At 38.2% G+C, this 18,554-nt stretch overlaps 1 protein-coding gene across 1 annotated transcript in view; it reads left to right on the top strand.

The window, feature by feature from the left end:
- Positions 1-18,554, top strand: part of MTHFD1L (methylenetetrahydrofolate dehydrogenase (NADP+ dependent) 1 like) — a 193,368-nt gene that overhangs the window by 108,777 nt on the left and 66,037 nt on the right. Inside the window, exons 21-24 of the mRNA XM_036769181.1 lie at positions 6,305-6,444; positions 7,330-7,371; positions 8,417-8,517; positions 9,268-9,445. Coding sequence (XP_036625076.1) covers positions 6,305-6,444; positions 7,330-7,371; positions 8,417-8,517; positions 9,268-9,445 — 461 coding nt within the window. The remainder of the gene's footprint in view (positions 1-6,304; positions 6,445-7,329; positions 7,372-8,416; positions 8,518-9,267; positions 9,446-18,554) is intronic.

Here is an 18,554-nt window from a genome sequence, read left to right as displayed (position 1 = left end):
ATACTGTAAAGCTCCAAAGGCTAGCCCACCTTAACCTCCAGATTCAGGGTTTGTGTTTTTCTGCGACTTTGAACTCTATTTATCCTGAGTTTATCAGCAGACAGCTGCAGCAGACCAGATCTGTTTACATAAGGGAGAGAAGAAGCAATTCTGAAGCATCGAGTTTCCATTTCCTTTAGTGTTGTTCAGGAGTTGTGGCTCACGGCTTTAATGTTTATCCCAGCATATACCTCTTCTTCCAGTACAAAGGTTCTGTTTTTATTTCTGATTTGATGAGAAGGTACAGTGCTGACCGAATGAAAAGCTTTTACTTCCACCTCTGTTTATAAGAAACTCTTTTTGAGGATTAAGCAAACCAGGCTGCCTTGGGAAAACAGGTTTCCTATCTCACCCCATTTCTAGACTAGCTGGTTGCAAGTCCTTATTCTTTTGTGAGCCCTGTAGCAGTCCATAAATCCAAGGTCATGTCTAAAAGTAATGGACAACTCAGCATACTGTATTAGACTCTTGAGTTATAGTTTTATAAATGAGGTTTCATGAGGAGAGATGTTATTGCTTGTAAGAAGTGGCTGTGAAATCTGACCATCTATTTTGACCACTTCACCATTAATTCTGATCTCTTTCATGTCTTGGAATGGACTAGCATTACCCCAGTGACACTTAACTGGGCAGTTATTCCATTGTAGAACAGCTACTATTATGTATCCAAATCCCAGAGACTTGGGTACAAGTCACAGTGACACCCTTCACTGTGACACAGTCCATAGAGTCTGAGGCACATTATTATTATTAGTTAGAAGGGAAGTGAGGATCCTAATTCTTCTAAACTAGTTGTTCCTTTCACTTCAAAGGAAGGAAGGAAGATAGTGATGACAAGATTAAACCTCTCAAGCCTCTATTAAAACAGGGGGCAGTGGGGAACTTTGTCCTTTCACTAATGGGTAACTAAGTGGTTGCCTAGATAGTTGCAGATTTTAACATCGAGGTGTCTATCATATGTCACTGTCCTATAGGAAAGTCAGGTGTTTAGACAAGTCTGTAACTTAGCCTACTACCAGACCATTTAAGTCCCCTCTAGCATAGGAGCCAACCAGATATTTGGTAACTCTGCTAGCTAGCTTAATTTCCTGCTCTGTCGTTAAAAAAGAAATAGCACAAATATTTGGCCATCACCTGTAGAATTTTATTGGCATTGTCAAGGAGTTGGATCCCAAGGAGACTAGAATGCCATATTGGATTTTTTTTGTCTCTAGATCCCTTCTTTCACATTATAAACCAACTGGGCAATGTGTTAACTTATCTCTCAACCATTCACATAGTAACCTAGCATGTTGCAGTAAATTCTTATTGATCTAACATGGATGGAGAATAGGATATTTTGGTTAATAAGATCTATCCAGAGTTTGCCACTTTTCAAAAAGTTTGAATAAAAAAAACCCTGGTGTTATGATAATTCTTTAGAAAGCTTTCTAGGACGTTGCCATACTTTTAGGGTCATATGATGTCCCAAAGTGCTCATTAAGAGGGAGTCTTCCATTTAACAGCATGCCAGATGTTCAGGGCAGCATAGTATTGTTAAGCACTTGGATTGGGAATGAAAAAACCTGCATTTTAACCCCAGCTCTTTCCATTACCTAGCTATATGACTTTAGACAAGCCATTCTACTTTTCTGGGTCTCAGATTACTTATGAATAAGATGATGGTGGTGGACTACATGATTTCTTCCATTCTAGCTGTTAAGAAAATGCAATTCTTTATCCAAATTGAAAAAAAAAGAAAGTGGTTAAAAACCCATGCCTTTTTACCCAGATTCTCCAGTGCTGGGCATATACCCTAAGTACATCACTTCTCCTCCATCCCCACCAAAAAAAAAGGCCCCCCACATACCAAAAATACCTTTTTTATAGTAACAAAGTAACAGAAACAAAATAGGTGCCCAACATTTGCATGTTGGAAAAACAAGTTCACGCAATCAAAAGACTTTGAGTTCAATACTCATTTTACACATGAAGAAACTCAGATCCAGGGTCACACAGCTAGAAAAACAGGTTTTGTTTTTGTTTGTTGGTTTTTTTCTTAACCTAGAGTTTCCTAAATCCAAATCCAGTGCCCCATCCACCGCATCACGTTGCTTTTGTTACATAAAATATGACTGTACTATAAAAAATAAGGAATATGATGAATACAAAGAAGTCACAAGAAGATTTATATGAACTCCTTCCCTTTAGGGAACCAAGAAAACTATTTTTACATGAATTATAATGTAGAGGATGGCAGAAATAAAACAATCAAAACTGAACCCTGCAAAATTATAATAACCAAACTTAGAAAGATGAGCCTTGATAAGATAATTCCCCATGCTTCTTTGCAGAGGTGGGATACTGCAGTGTGCCATACTGTAGACATTGTCAGAATGTTTAGACATGTTGGTTAGTTTAGATCGGTGGTTCTCAACTTTTAGGTCTCCTTTGTACTATTAAAAATTGAAAAATTTTTATTTGTATGGTTTATATCTACTGATATTTACTGTATTTGAAATGAAAAAATAATAAATCTTTAAAATTCATTTAAAAATTCTATTGCATAGCATAGTATTATAAAAATATTTTTGACCTCCTGAACAGGTCTTAAGAGCCCTCATGAATTCATGGAACCACTGGTTTAGATGATTTTCCTCCCGTCCCCCCGCCCCCATTTAAAATTCTTTATTAAAAGGGATTGCCTTCAGGGACAGGAAGGGAGGAGGGATTCATTGAGAGATATAGGTAAGATATTGATAAAACTTAATTTTTAAAAAATGCCATCTCAGATGAGCTAGTATTTTAAAAATAAAGGGCAGCAGTCTGGTGTTTTTTCTCTTCTCCTCCCAACTTACAACACTCCACCCCACCAAAAAAAAAAACCCACAACCCTTATTAGTTCTTGTCAATATAATGTTCCTTCAGTTATTTGGTGAGTCAGAGATGTTCTCCAGCTTGTTGACAGTTCTCCAGTCAATATTCAGCACATATTGCTTTCTGGTGAATTCTTTTAGGCTGGTAATGCCCAGCTTCCATGTTCTCTCCTTCCACTCTCCTCCAGCCAAACACACACTTCAAAGGCATAGAGGGATTTGAGCCTGACCTACAGCTAGCTACTTTGGTTGAGAGCTGGTTTGCCTGGCAGTACTCATCCCAAATAGCCCAGTCTAAATAGTTCCCTTCCTAACTCTAATCCACTAAAATTTCCCTTTTGAGCTAATTGTGGGGTTATGGAGTTTGATTCCTGCTATGCTACACAAGCAGTATCTAAGAGCCTTGTGCTTACATAATAAGAATATTACTCCTCTGTTCCTGTTTTTATTCCTGGAGCAAGTTGAATAACCTATTAACCTCCCCCCCGCCCTGTAACCAGAATGGCCTTTGTTTTCTTTGAATGACTCAGCTTACCTCATTGAGCTTCCCTGGACGCTGGGGCTTGCTCTTCCGGGGCAGGACCAGAACTTCCTGTGTGATGAGTCATGGGGCTGGCTGAGGGGAGGTGTTAACCTCTACCCTAGGGGGAGGGGCCAACTCAAGAACCAATCAGCCCTGGTCATTCAGGCGGAGCTTGATGATGTAAAAAACTCTATAAGAGGGGAGAGGACAGCTTGAAGATCCTCTTTTCCTTTTCCGGTTGGAGCCAGAGACAGTTACAGCGACAGTTACAGTTACAGTTACAGCCACAGACACAGCTGAAGCAGGAGCTGCCAGTAGCAGAGCTGACCTACGGGAGGAAGCTGAACAAAGACTTCAGGCCAGTGGGTAATCTTATTACCATAAAGGGGGAAGCATGATTTTGCTTTACGCATTCATGCTTCTCTGTAGCCTCCTGGTTACTCTTGCAAGGCGTACTTATTGGGCCTGGAAGCTTTTGATCAACATATCAAAATGGGGCTGCTGGTTCATGGGTTGGTTACTGTGGAGCCTAAATAAATGTTTTGATTCTTCTGCCTTCTACTTTGAGAGTTTCTTATATCCGGCGGTTCCGAACCTTTCAGACATGTTTATGATCCTCTTTGAGATTATAAACTCTTCCCTCCTAATACACGCCCCCACAAAAAAAAAAGACTATTGAAAGAAATACTTGCCTTTGCCTATGCTGGATTTATTCTAAAACTTCTTAAGTCACAGCCTTCATTAGTGAGTATTAACTTTTGAACTACTAGGTTTGAAATTAATAAGTTCTATTTCTCATATACTTAATAGTTCATTACATGTCTGAAGGCTAAAATGTGTTGTGCCTCCAAACGAGAGTGATTTCTTTCCATCCTTCTCACTGCAGTCCCATATGTGTAATAGTAACACATCACCGATTTTGTGTAACTCTTTTCAAGTTAATAACTCAGCAGTTCTTGTATCATGTAATGATTGAATGTTCCCTACTTTATATACCTGTTTAATTCTCTATGACCTGCCTGTTTTCTTTAGAAAGTCTGGTATTTCAAAGGAAGAAATAAGATAAAAATGATTGCATTGAGCCTTCAAGCATGAACAGTTTTCTGTGCACAAGAATTGGTCACTTTCTCCTGCTCTCATTATGTGCTACTCTCTTCAGTTGCCCCTGGCAGCCATCATCCTTTCACCTTTGATACTGTATCCTGTTTCCTTCCTCCAGCTTTCCCTGCTGATCCTAGCATTGTTGTGGGGTTTTTTTTCCTAGTTTGGGTCTCAACATCTAAAATTAAATATAGCAAAGTCAGTATGTGTATTTAAGGTTTTCATTCCATTATCAGATGCTACATCTGGTTCTTCTGTAAATCCTCCCCCTCCTCCTTTGGTAGAGGAGAAAAAGGGAAACTATGAAAGGAAGTAATTGAGGGAAGAGTGATGCTCAGTACCCAGTCAGGCATGAGGAATTTTGCATTGTGAATGATGTACTGTGCGCTGAGGCCATGATAATAAACCACCAAGTCCCTGACCCTGAGGTGCTTGTAGGCCATTAATGCACATTCAAATAGATACAGTATGAGGACCTTACAATGCATCAATGCATGCTCATGATACAAAGTATCCCATCTTAAGTGCAGAAGAGACAGGAACTCTGAAGGAGGGATATGACCCAGAACCTGATCTCAACTTGGTAGCTTTTCTAACAAACTTGCGTCTTTGACTTTGTGAGTAACTGAAGAAGCCATGGGAAGTGGAGGGGGCAGGGAAGGATAGAAATTCATCCTTAACACATTTCATGATTTCTGACTCAGCCATATCTGAGTGGGTTGTGTGGTCATAGCAGAAATATACTCAGTTCTTCCCACAGTGGTTTCAGATGACACACTTCTACAAAATTTTGGGGGTCCTTGGGTGGTATTCTCCTATGTTGATCTTAAATATTTATGATGTCAGCAAATGAGAAAAAGGGTTTGAGAAAAAGCCTGGTAAAAATGGAATGGACTTAACTTTTGATTATGCTGCAAATTACTGAATGACTATTGGGAAAGACCAATTTATCTTTAATAGTCTGTGTGCATACTGATTGACTAAAGATGGTACCCACTGATGCAAAATGGGCCCCTTTCTACCTGCCACATGTTAGTATATCCCGTCTAGTACTGTCCTTCTTGGGATCACATATCACAGACTGAGTGGGAAGGACCACACGCATCATCCACTCCACACCCTCATTTTGTAGATGAGGAGACCAAGGTCCCAAGAGTTAAATGATTTACTTTATACGCTTAAAAATATTCTGCGTAAGGGTACGTGGCCTTAAACCCAGAGTGCCAAAGAGGGTGCAAAAAAGATAAATGTTAATCTCCTTGATGCCAGTCATTGATTGTTTCATTTTTATCTTTGTATATCCAGTGACTAGTATATATTAGGTGCTTAATGAATGCTTGTTGCTTAATTGATGGCTTTTTTTTAGGGGGGGGAGGAGGGAAGGCAGGGCAGTTGGGCTTAAGTGACTTGCCCAAGGTCACACAGCTAGTAAGTAGCTTCTTTTTATATGTATAATAAATATCACTATCCATTGTCCTTTGTTATTTGAGCTATAATAGAGAAAAGTCAAAGATTTTTTTAAAGGTGTGTTTTACTATCCATAAAAGAAAGTGGTAACCCTTGAAATTTAAAAAAAAAAAAAAGACTTGGTGGAGATCCAGGGACATCTTCTGGCCATATTTTGTCACCTCCCAAGAGAAAGCAATAGATGTTCTTTGTCTTGGGGATTTGGAAAATTTCAGATTTGTTTAGCGCTCATTGGAGATGAAGAACATTGATGTTTTTAATAGCTACTCTGGTAATCGTGTTCTTAGAAGGTAATGGTATTTTACTTTATTCCCAACAGTCACAGAAGCTGGTTTTGGAGCTGATATTGGCATGGAGAAATTCTTCAATATCAAATGTAGAGCTTCTGGCTTGGTTCCCAATGTAGTGGTTCTGGTTGCGACAGTGAGGGCATTGAAGATGCATGGAGGTGGCCCAAGTGTAAGTTGCTGCTATGTCTTCACCTAAAAGTTTGGTTTTAAAAATTCATGGAACAAACACTTAATACTTAAAACTTTTCATTCAGAGGTACTAATCTACTTCAGGACATTTGCATGTACTGAGTTTTTTCTTTTGCATCTGTCAATGACTGCATGCTTCTTAAAAGTACTAAATGACACCCCCACAGAGTTGTTCTCTAGCTTTGAGTTTATTTATCTTAATTTTTTAAAAATTAGCTCAGTGTATCATCTTTCATCAGATTTCTGAAAATCATGTTGTTCTGTTGCTATCAATTATGTCCTAGTGTCAGATTGTTTTAGCCGTTGATTTATTTCAAAAAAATCAGTCTTTTAAAAGGAAATGCCCTGCCCCCTCTAAAATTTATTTCATTGAAATTTGTTTTTCAGTTTTCAAGAGTTTTCAAATTGTAAAATTTGAACTTTTCAAAAAAAAAATCAGTTCTGTGAACTCTCTAGTTTATTAGCAGGTTCCCTAGCCATGTAGTTCCATCCTATGTTACATTGGCATTTTCATCTTTGATCTTTTTGATAGCATATGGTGCACAGAAGGGCTGAATGAATGAATAATTTCAAAAATCAAGATCTGCTGATAGTAACAAACGTGATATATATTATACTAAATTGCAGCCTGAAGTCTTATGCCTCCTTTGTTGTGGATACTATGTTATTGCTACAGAAGATTGCATCAGATTTGAGGATCCTGGGGGATACTGTTTGCTCATTTTTACCCTGTACCTCATGAGAATCCATAGATATTTTTTCCACCAAAAAAGACAAGATATTATGGAGGTGGGATTAAAATGTTGGTAAATTGAATTAAACATTTTATGGCATTTTCCTTAATTTACCTCTTTCCTAATTTTAGGTGACTGCTGGTGTCCCTCTTAAGAAAGAATATATGGAAGAGGTAAGGAATACTGTGTAAATATGTGCTATATGGTATCATTTGAATAATTCATCTATTTTTGAAAGAAGACGGTGACTTTTAACTAAGGAACAGGCTAGGATTGTGCAGTCCATAAATGTCCAAAGAGTTCTCATTATCTAAGATATGGAAAATGATATAATAAAATAAACAAGGCCTTCTCCCCTACACTAAAAAAATCAGGAAACTCAAATTTATAAATTACTTCTTTATTTTGGCAACCTGTTTTTTTAATGCAGACTCCTCATTGTTCCTGCACTGTGTTATGTAGGCATCTCGGTAATAGCCTCTGAATTACACTCAAATTTGGAAGTCTAGGAAGAAAGCTAACTAAAAAGGACCAGATTAGCCCAGGAGAAAGAGCAGTAGTAGGATGCTTCATCTTCAGAATTACTCACAGACTTTATCCAGTAAAAATTGGCTACCTAAGCAGGCAAGGGTACTTAGCAGAAGCATGAATTATTGGATTGCTGATGAATGAAGGAAGCCTGGCAAAGCCGTTGTTATATTCTGTTGCATACAACATGACTCACAAACAGGAAGTCTATTTTTTAAAATCAAATTGGATTTCTGAATTTGAAAGAAATAGTGTGTTTCAAGGCTGTCTTTTTATAAATAGTCTTTCCAATAACCTGTTAGTATTGGGTTTTTCCTTACAATGGAGCAAAGAATATTATGGGGGAAAAACTGGCGCTGATTCACACAATTTGTTGATACAAAGTGTCTTGTGTCAACCCGCCCACGGACATATTTGGCATGTTGTTCCTGGTGTGACAGCCAATAAGACAAAATGCTGTCATGAATCCCAGGAAGTAGTAGCCTGACTTACACATTTAAGGCAGTTGATGGAGTTTTTCGCAAGCAGCTGTTCTTCTTTTGAGGAGGTGTTTCATAATGTTCTTATAAAGTAAAGACAAACTATAAAAATAAAAATAAACCCCCCCCTCCAAAACAATCCTTTTGGTTTTCTTGGCTTCGCAAGGCTCAATGAGAAATGACACGCTGGGACAAATGGTTTTTCTTACAGAACCTTCAACTGGTAGCTGATGGATGCTGTAACCTTAAGAAGCAGATTCAGATTGCACAACTTTTTGGAGTTCCAGTTGTGGTTGCTCTAAATGTCTTCAAGTAAGTTAAACCTCATGTTTTAAACAAGATTGGATCATTACATTTTTCTGTGATTTTTTTACCTGGCGGCAAATAGCACTTTGCTATTCTTTTGAGACCTCATACTTAAGAGGTAAGGGAAAGAGGATACTACCAATAACCGATCTTTTAGGGTTTGTTATTTTTCCCAGGAAAAGCAAATGTGTCATGCTACACATTTTTAATTATGAGAACCAGATGAATACTTTTTTTAAAACCTGAGTTTTTTGTTTAGTTTTTTTTTTTTTTACAATTCACCTTTCTTTTTTTTAACAAAGCCTCACAGACCCCAAAAAGAATCATTTTACTTTCTCTTCTTTCCTTTAAAAAAAACAAACCAGTCAGTAAGGTATAGAACACACAAGCATTTTGGTCTCAGGACACTTTTACACTCTTAAAAACTGAGAATTACCCAAAGAGTTTTTGTTTATGTGGGTTATATCTACCTGTATTTGCCATATTTGAAATTAAAATATCTTAGTATTATGAAAATAGTTTTGACCTCATAGGTCCCCTTGAAAAGGGTCTCAGGGATTGTAAGGGCACTAGACCATACTTTGAGAATCACTGATACCAGGCAATAAAATCTTGAGCCTAAAATATTAAACCATTTGTAAGAAAGGTTAAAATAAAGTCCCATTTGTTTATACATAGTGTACATTATTCTCTGTTTTAAAAAACCACCCGCTAAATAAACAGAGTCAAAACTATCAGTATTTCCATCACCAACAGGACCGACACACGTGCTGAGATTGACTTGGTCTGTGAACTCGCAAAGCAGGCTGGAGCCTTTGATGCAGTCGCCTGCTATCACTGGTCAGTTGGTGGCAAAGGTTCAGTGGACTTGGCTCGTGCTGTGAGGGAAGCTGCAAACCGAGGAAGTCACTTCAGATTCCTCTATGATGTCCAGGTAAGAAGGAGGGAAAGGGTAGGAGGGAAGCAGAGAGGAAGATGGTAAATCAGTGTATACCTCCCAAGATTTAGAAAGTACTGTGACTAATGTGAGTTTCACACCTTGCGTGAACCTGATAAAATAATCATAGACTTCCACTATGAGAATTTTTCCCGTATGGAATTTTCCAGAGCTGTGTCTAATGTATTTTTTAAAAAAAGTTTGTTCATTCCTTTTGTTTTTATATCTTAGCCATTTATATCTTAGTCCACCCTACCCCTTCTTGTTAGCTAAGAAAAATAGTATAGCAAAACTAGCCAAAGCAGCAACTTCGCCAGATAACATATACATCATTCCACAAGTCCTCTACCTCCCTACCAAAAGGAGAGAGGTGCATTTCATCATCTCTTCTGTGCCATAATTAGCCATTACTCAGTTTGACTTTCTTTTAGTAAATGAATAAATGCCCCTTGTCAGGAAGGACTATTTCTTCTGTTTGTATCCCTAGTGATTTGCACTAACTACTCCAGTTTGCCAAGAATACCCCAAACGGGGTCATGAAGAGTAGGACGTGACTGAAATGACTAAACAACACCTAGAGGCAGCTAGGTAGTAGCACAGGGGCTGAAATCAGGAAGACCCGGGTTCAAACGTGGCCTCAAACACTTACTAGCTGTGTGACCCTGTTTGCCTCAGTTTCCTCATCTGTAAAATGAGATGAAGAAGGAAGTGGCAAACCACTCCAGTATCTTTGCCAAGAAAACTCCCAGTAGGGTCATGAAGACTCAAACTCAAGAGAAATGACTAAACAAAAAATGCTTTGTACATAGTAAGCACTTACTAAATGCTCTGTTCATGAATGAATAAAAAACCCATTTATTTCATGCCATATACAAAAAGAAAGCCCTTTCCATTAAGCACCTTGCAAGGCAGGGCTGTCTAAAACATGGGCTGAGCACCCCTAAATCGCACTGTGGGCCACATGCAGCCCGCGAGTCGCACTTCGGATGGCCCTGTTGTAAGGGAAGACAGCACCCATAAGACAGTGTACTTTTGGAGGAGTATTTTGAACTGGGATTCCAGAGAGAGGGTGAGTGGAGCCATGGAGCAATGGGAGCCGGTGATGGTTGGAGAAAAAGACTTTCAGGTGGCGTGGCATGCAGATGGCCAGAAAGTATCAGTGTGGTAGTTTCTTTTTTACATTATAGTCATCATGGATATTGTTCTCCTGGTTTTTTTTTTATTTAATTCTTATTTGATTCTTTTTTTCCCCAGTTAATAGTACTTTTTTTTTTCCAATCACATGTAAAGATAGTTTTCAACATTCACTTTCACAGGATTTTAAGTTCCAAATTTTTCTTCCTCCCCTCCCACCTTTACCAAGACAGCAAGCAGTCTGATATGGATTATACATGTACAATCATATAAATCATATTTCCACATTAGTCATGTGAAAGAAGAATCAGAACAAAAGAGAAAAACCATGATAAAGGAAAAAAAAAGAAAATAGTGTGCTTTGATCTGCATCCAGATTCCATCAGTTCTTTGTCTGGATGTGAATAGCATTTTCCATCATAAAAGTCTTTTGGAATTGTCTTGGATGATTGTATTGCTGAGAAGAAAAAAGTAGCTGTCTGTCATGGTTAATCATTGAACAATGTCGCTGTTGCTTTGTACAGTGTTCTCCTGGTTCTGCTCACCCTCTGCATCAGTTCATGTGTTTCCAGGTTTTTCTGAAATCTACCTGCTCATTTCTTAAGGCACAATGGTATTCCATCACTTTCATGGACCACAACTTGTTCAGCCATTCCCCAATTGATGGGCATCCCTTCAATTTCCAGTTCTTTACCACCACCAAAAAGAGCTGCTATAAATATTTTTGTACATGTGGGTCCTTTTCCCTTTTTTATAATCTCTTTTGGATACAGACCTAGTAATGGTATTGTTAGATCAAAGAGTATGCACAGTTTAAAAGCCATTTGGGCACAGTTCCAAATTGCTCTATAGAATGGTCAGATCAGTTCACAACTCTACCAGAAATGCGTTAGTGTTACAATTTTCCCACATCTTGTCCAACGTTTATCATTTTCCTTTTCTTAGCCAATCTGATAGTTGTGAAATGATAGTTACTTCAGAGAGTTGTTTTAATTTGCATTTCTCTGATTAATAGTGATTTAGAGCTGTTCATTTGATTCCTTAATAAATTTATGTGTGCCTTCCTCACTTTCATTTCTTCATATCTTTAGTCATACCCCAACCAAAGCATACCCATTTTATTTCTAGTTTTGGTTTGATTTGGGTTTTTTTTTTTTGTTGTCGCAAAAAAGGGTTACCCTGAGTATTTTTGGTATATATGGGACTTGTCTATCTTTGAACTGTGTGGCATATAATTCCCAGCAGTGTGATTGATAACTCAAAGGCTTTGTATGAATAGGTTAGTGGGTTTTCTGGCACAATTCTAAATTATTTTCCAGTATAATTGGATTAATTCATACCTTCACTCGCAGTATATTACTGTGCCTGTTTCCTCATAGTCCCTCCACCCTTGACCATTACCATCTTCTGTCTTTGCCATCTTCAGATGATTAAGTAATGTAGCTTTTCTGAGCCCCAGTTTCCCTGTCCAAAAATGTAAAACTATGTAAAACACAAATATTTTTAGATAACTACAAGATGATACAGTGGGTAGGGCACCAGTTTCAGTGTGAGAAAGACCCAAGTTCAAAACCAGCCTCAGACACCTGTGGACAGTTCTCTTTACCATCTCTCAGTCTCCTCGTGTAGATTAGGGCCGATAATACCACCTACTTCCCAGGGTTCTTTCAATGTCCAAATAAGATGATTTATGTAAAGCATTTCATAAGCCTTCAAGTGTCGTCTAATTGCTAACCACATTATTACCTACCACTAAAAGCAGTAGGAGAGAGTGGCTTTGTAAATTGGAAAGTTCTATGTAAACCTGAACTATTTTATTGTAATTACCATATTTTATGTGGGCTGTTAATGGACTGTTGTCTTGTTGGCATCATTCTTTATTTGGTACAGATACTTATTTGTCTCTGACAGTGGCTCTTTACAGATGTTGGCCAAGCCAACAGTGCCATGTGCTTAAACCACACACAGCTTCTTCCCACACTGTTTTGACTGATCGTACATTTTTTCACACACTGCTGCCCACTCTACCCACCCTCACTAAAATATGTTCTGTCTCTTCTCAAGAAAATCATTGCAGGTGAAAAGAAGGTTAAGTAGGAAAAAGGGGTTGGGTTTTTTTTAATAGTACTAACAGAAATATACTAACCCTGAGATGAACCCTTTTTTTTTAAATTTTCTGCTGATGTTTTACTGACATAGGTGTTTAGTTTTTCTTTCAGGCTATTTTTCATGGAGAAGATGAAGATAGGATCTAGGATCCTTGAGAAAAAAAACAAGAAGTTTGTAAGCATGTGATTATCATAGGTGGCCTAGTTAGAAATAATGCCTACATTTTTTTTTAGGGCAAAACACTATTTGCTTTTTTTTCCACCCCAAAATCAATGATTCTATTAATTTCTGTTCAGTGTTTAAGTCAATGATGTTACATACATTTGAACTCTTTTTTAATTGAATTTAATTTTTTTTATTACATCTTAAGTTCCAAAATGTCTACCTAACTCCCTCCCCACCCCACACTAGAGAAGACCACCATTTGACCCAGAGATGTGGATAGATTGATAGATCTACACATATCGACCTTATCATGCATACTTCTGTTTATCAGCTCTTTCTCTGGAGGTGGATAGCATCTTCCTTCATAGGTCCTTTGTAGTTGATTTGAGTATTTATAGTACTCAGAATAATACTCACCGTTATTCTTCGAACAATATTTCTGTTACTGTATGTAACATTCTCTTGGTTCTGCTCATTTCCTCTTCATTATTTCATGGAAGTCTTTCCATGTTTTCCTGAAGTTAACCAGCCTATCATTTTACAGCACAGTAGTATTCCATCACAACCATATACCACGACTCGGTTAGCCGCTGCCCAGCTGAGGAGCATCCCCTCAATTTCCACTTCTTTGCTACCAACTGTTTGCTTTAAAAAAAAAAAACAACTTTTCTATGACAGGAACTAAAATTGCCTTAGGTAATTATTCATTGTTAATTATTATCACTGAAGTCTGTGATATAGTTCTGTATAAGTCATTTTGCAGATATTACAGATACAGATATTTCTGTAATGGAAATTTCTTTTTAACAAAAGCATTTCCTAGCCATAGGCAGTGGCTTATTTCCACAACCATCCAGCATGACAGCAATTTTAGTACAAAAATGTCAACAGTTGCTTGGAGTATTTTGATGAGATTTTTACCTTTGTTCCATTATACAAGAGCAAACTTCCATGGACATTCAGCATGACAAAAAATATTGGTACAAAAATGTCTCAACAGTTGCTTAGAGTTCATTGCAATGATATTTTTACGTTTGTTCCTCATACCAGGGGAAACTGAGGGCCGACCATAAGGACTGCAACGTAACCAAAGTCACACATTCAATTTAATCAATATCAAGACTAGGAGTAAGATTCCAGTCTCCTAATTAACATCCTCATAATCTTTCTACTGGCAAAATCATTTATTTCTTATTTCAAAATGTCTTCATAGTGTTACCTTCTCCAATACCCTGCTACCTCTATGTACCCATCATCATCGTCACTAGCATTTTTTGTTGTTCATCATGTTCAACCCTTCATGACCCCGTGGACCACAACACATCAATACTGTCTGTGGGCTTTTCTTGGTAGAGATGCTGGAGTGCTTTGCCATTTCCTTTTCCAGTGGATTAAGACAAACAGAGGTTTCATGATTAGAATAGGATCACACAGCTAGTAAAAGTCTGAGGCCAGATTTGAACTCAGGTATTCCTGACTCCAGGCCCAGTGCTCTGTGCTCTCAGCCATCTAGCTACCTCATTAATATTTATACAGCACCAAGCACCTCCACAAACCATCTCATGAAGAAACTGTGCTTACTAATCAATTTGTATTCACCACCCCTTTGAGAGAGTGAGTACTATAAGGAAGGGTAGCAGATGGGGACAGATGGGGAATCTATACCTTGGATAGTCCCATAGTAGCTAATGGAAAGCCCAAGCACTACAGACTTTATGAGGTTCCTCTTTTAGTTTGTATTAACAGAGAAGGAGACTTTGCATAATCCAGTCCCTACTAAATCCCACCTTGGAATTTTCTAAACTAATTAATGCAGTGAAGTCCAGTGCTCAGAACTTATATCGTACAGTTCTATCTTTGAAGTATTGCTTGTGGGACTCTATTCTGGATTATGACATTTTGTAGCTCCCCTTATTTTTCACCTTTTTACTTTTTCTCTAGATCTAGCTTCATGCTGGGCAGCTCTATCTGGGCTGGCTTGTGTTTCAGAGAGACTCTTAATAAGATGCCTTGAAGCTCTTCTTCTCTGCCTGCTAGAGCAGCCCATCCTCCTGCCTTTGTGGCATTGTTCTAGATGGCTCTTTGCTTCCCAATATAAGCTGAGCTACCTGTCAGCCTAAACTGTCTCTGTCTAAACTTCAGTCTGTCTAGGCTCTTATTTAGTCAGTGTGATGGCTTCTGCCGTAGTACATCCACCCCCCGCGCTTGGTTTCCTATTACTGAAAGTAGGGTTGGAGGAAACATGAGGAGACTTGGGAGACACAGGAAATTGTTGGTATTCAGGGTGTGGCTGCTGAGATGCTTTTCTGGATAAAGCGGGTAAGTTACTAATTGTTCCAAACCCTGAATTTGGAGACTGAGCTGAGCCTTTACAGAGGAGATAGAAAGGGGCAGCCAGGTGACTCAATATGCCCTTCTTTGGAGAAGGGACATCCCATCTGGAATTAGGGAAACTGCCTAAAGGCTGCTTTTGAAAGGGAAAGAGGTAGAGATCATGATAGTCATCCATGGAAATTAAAATGCCTCACAAATCTAGCAGTATGTAAACCTCAGGTACATTACTGATCATTTTAGAGAACTTACTCAATTACATAGATAGAACCAATTGAGAGAGCTTCAGTGCAATAAGACATCTCTCCAAATAGACATAAAGGTTAAATGCAAAAGACCGAATTTCCAAAATAAAATATGTAGCTTATAAAACTTGAAAACCAACTGAAAGAAGAGTTTACATTTGACAGAATCCAGTAACTAGCTATTTTTCGTATTCTTAGCATACTATTGAAAAAGGCCATGGCTTCATCCCAGTCAAGTATGTTCCCTCTACTGATGTATTTTAGTAGACGGATTAATCCAGCTAAGTTTGGTCAGTTCCTCTGATACACAAGGCACTCTTACTGTAAATTATAGTGTAATGAATTGTTATGAGCAAAAAATTGCATGATAATCAACTCTTAGGTACTAAACTTTAGTTAGGAGGGTCCTCTGGCAATAGTCAAAGCCTATCCAGCTTGGTTAGGGCTTATGTTTCCCCAGCATAGCCTTGAAGAACTCAGTCACCCCTCTAATAAGATATTAGAATAGTACCTTGGTGAAGGATTATTAGCAGGGTTTTCTTATTAGCTGGATGTTTAACAACTGGCCCGAGGGAGCGGGGTGGGGGGAAGGCATGTAAGCAAAACACACTTTTAAATTTAATCTGTATTATTAACATTTTCCCATCACTTTCTTAAGTCTAAACAAGCAACAAAACAATAAATTTATAGTGTTGGCCAATTTCTGAGGTGATTTATAGTGAGGCCAATTTCTTGGGCCAATCAGCCCAAGCTATATATGAGCTGGTTCCAGCATAGTTTTTGTATTAGCAAAACATACATTCGTCCTGCTTTCACTTACTTTGTACTTCTCTTCAGCCTATGGGTTGAAAATGCTGGACATAGGTATATAATGTGAATTCAGAAGTAAACATATACAGAGGTTCCCTAAATTTTCTATCGTAATTCTCTTTCCAGTTTCACATTTGATGTTCTCTTAATTTCCTAAGGGGGAAAAAAGTTCCATGGAACTCTGTAGAACACAAAACAGAATATTCAATAAATATGGAAATAAGCCTTTTCTCTCTTCTGGGCGGAAGTGCCCATGCTTCTTTTTTTTTCCATCCTGCAGAAGACTGATTGATCTCAGGCAGCTAGGTGTATGACGAATAGAGCAATAGACTTTTAATTAGGTAGTCCTGAGTTCAAATCCTACCTTATATACTTCTTTAGCCATATGACCATGGGCAAGTCACTTAACCTTTCTCAGCCTTAGTTTCCTCATCTGCAAAATGGACGTAATGATACCCACCTTAGGGTTGCTGTAAGGATCAAACATATATATATATATATATACACATATATAATCAAAGGAGCTTTATGAACCTGAAAACGCTGGCTGTTATCATTATTACTATCTAGGACCTCACCAATAAGAAACTGTTACATTGTTCTAAGTCCACACAACTTGGTTATGCTATGACCATTTTCTACTTACAGCATCTTTGTTTCACAATCAGCAGAGCTGGCCTTTCAAGATGCTTACCTGTCTTATAAAACGGGCACGCGTTTCAAGCTGTTGTCCCATCTGCACTCATAATCCATGGGCGTAACCAAATTATGCCAGTACAATTGGCATCTTTCCATTTTCTCAGTTGGAATTGGGGACCATGTAATTAGATAGTAGAAAGCCTGTCTTCTGAATAAAGGGAGGCCTTGGCCCAAAAGCCTACTTATGAAGGCAGGATCTTTTTTTTGCTGAATTATATGCTCAGAAAGTATGTCATTTTCCTATGGCGCTAGAAAAATTTCAAGGTATGACCTTGATAGTATGGTAGGATCATGTTTGTTTTTATTAAAATCCCTTTCCTGGTCTTTTCTTGAAGTCATTCTCTTGAACACAGCTCTGGTTGGATAGAGAGGGAGGAAAATAAATCAAAAGTCTAAGCCTCAGGCCACAGGCAGAGACAGCAATTTGTAAACTCTTGCACTTAAGGTTCTTGTGTGGAGGAAATGTTAGTTATTTCTGGTGGTGATTTTTTTTTCTTTTGAGAGGGTTATAGGGATGGGGAGTGGTTGACTTGTTATTTGTGCTTTTTACATCTTTCCAGCTTGATCATGTGCCAAGTTTTGCTTGGGCTTTGGGATTCAACCTTCAGTTGGCCTTAGATCAGCTGGAATTGGAGCTTCAAAATGAAAAACAAATACTGCATATTTATTAAAGGAATTAGAAAAACACAAAGCGGAAAGAGTTTCAGTTCACATAATTACCACTTTACTACTGGTACCCATCACTTCGGAGGGCCTTTGGATATCCTGCCTAGTTCCTCTCTTGGTCTTGCTTATCTGTGATTCATCAGTGCCCACACATCCATCATTCAGGCCTTGTTCTTTGCAAATGCTCTGTAGATTTCAGTCTCTTTACTTGGAAAGGATTTTCCTTACTCTTGACTTTGAGCCTCTCACTTGTACTCCGAGGAGACGATTAGATATTTCTTTGTTAGAACTGTTTTCTGAGTGATCCATCAAGGCCCCATCTGACTCTGAATCCTGTAATATTGTGATCATTATTACTATCTCAGTTCATCTACCCACTGTTCTCCCCTAAGTCATCTCAGTCCCATCCCAAAGATGTGACCAATTTTATGGGAGAAGTGAAGTGGGAGAGGAAACCTTATCCACATCCACTAAGTTTTGGCCACTCTTCAGCCCTTCTGTTATTAAATCCCAAATTCACATGAGGAAATGATCTTTCATACTTAATTTTTTTTAATTAAATTCTATTTTTTTTTTCAATTAACAGGCATTAATTTTCCCTCTCACCTCCCCCCCTGGAAAAATGACACCACCAAATGCAGGAAAAACAAATTCCCATATTGTCCATGTCCAAAAGTGTTTCTTGTTCTGCCTATTACTTATTTCTTCCTATAAAACTTCACTTACCCTTAATGTACTCACTACTACATTCTTGTAATAATTATAATAAATGTTTTAAGGGGGAAAATACAGACGTCTCTTATTCTTGACTCTCTATTAGTATGACCCTGGCCTACATGACCATACCTCTCTCTCTCTTACCTACTAAGTGCTTCATTCACTTATTCCCACTTCACTTTTTTCTGATCTAAATTCTTTTGGGGAGGAATATTGGGAAGGGTGCTGTG

Source organism: Trichosurus vulpecula, chromosome 7 (assembly GCF_011100635.1).
Source record: "Trichosurus vulpecula isolate mTriVul1 chromosome 7, mTriVul1.pri, whole genome shotgun sequence".
NCBI lineage: Eukaryota > Metazoa > Chordata > Mammalia > Diprotodontia > Phalangeridae > Trichosurus > Trichosurus vulpecula.
Note: the sequence above shows the minus strand (reverse complement) of the source record. Positions and strands in the feature narration are given on the sequence as shown.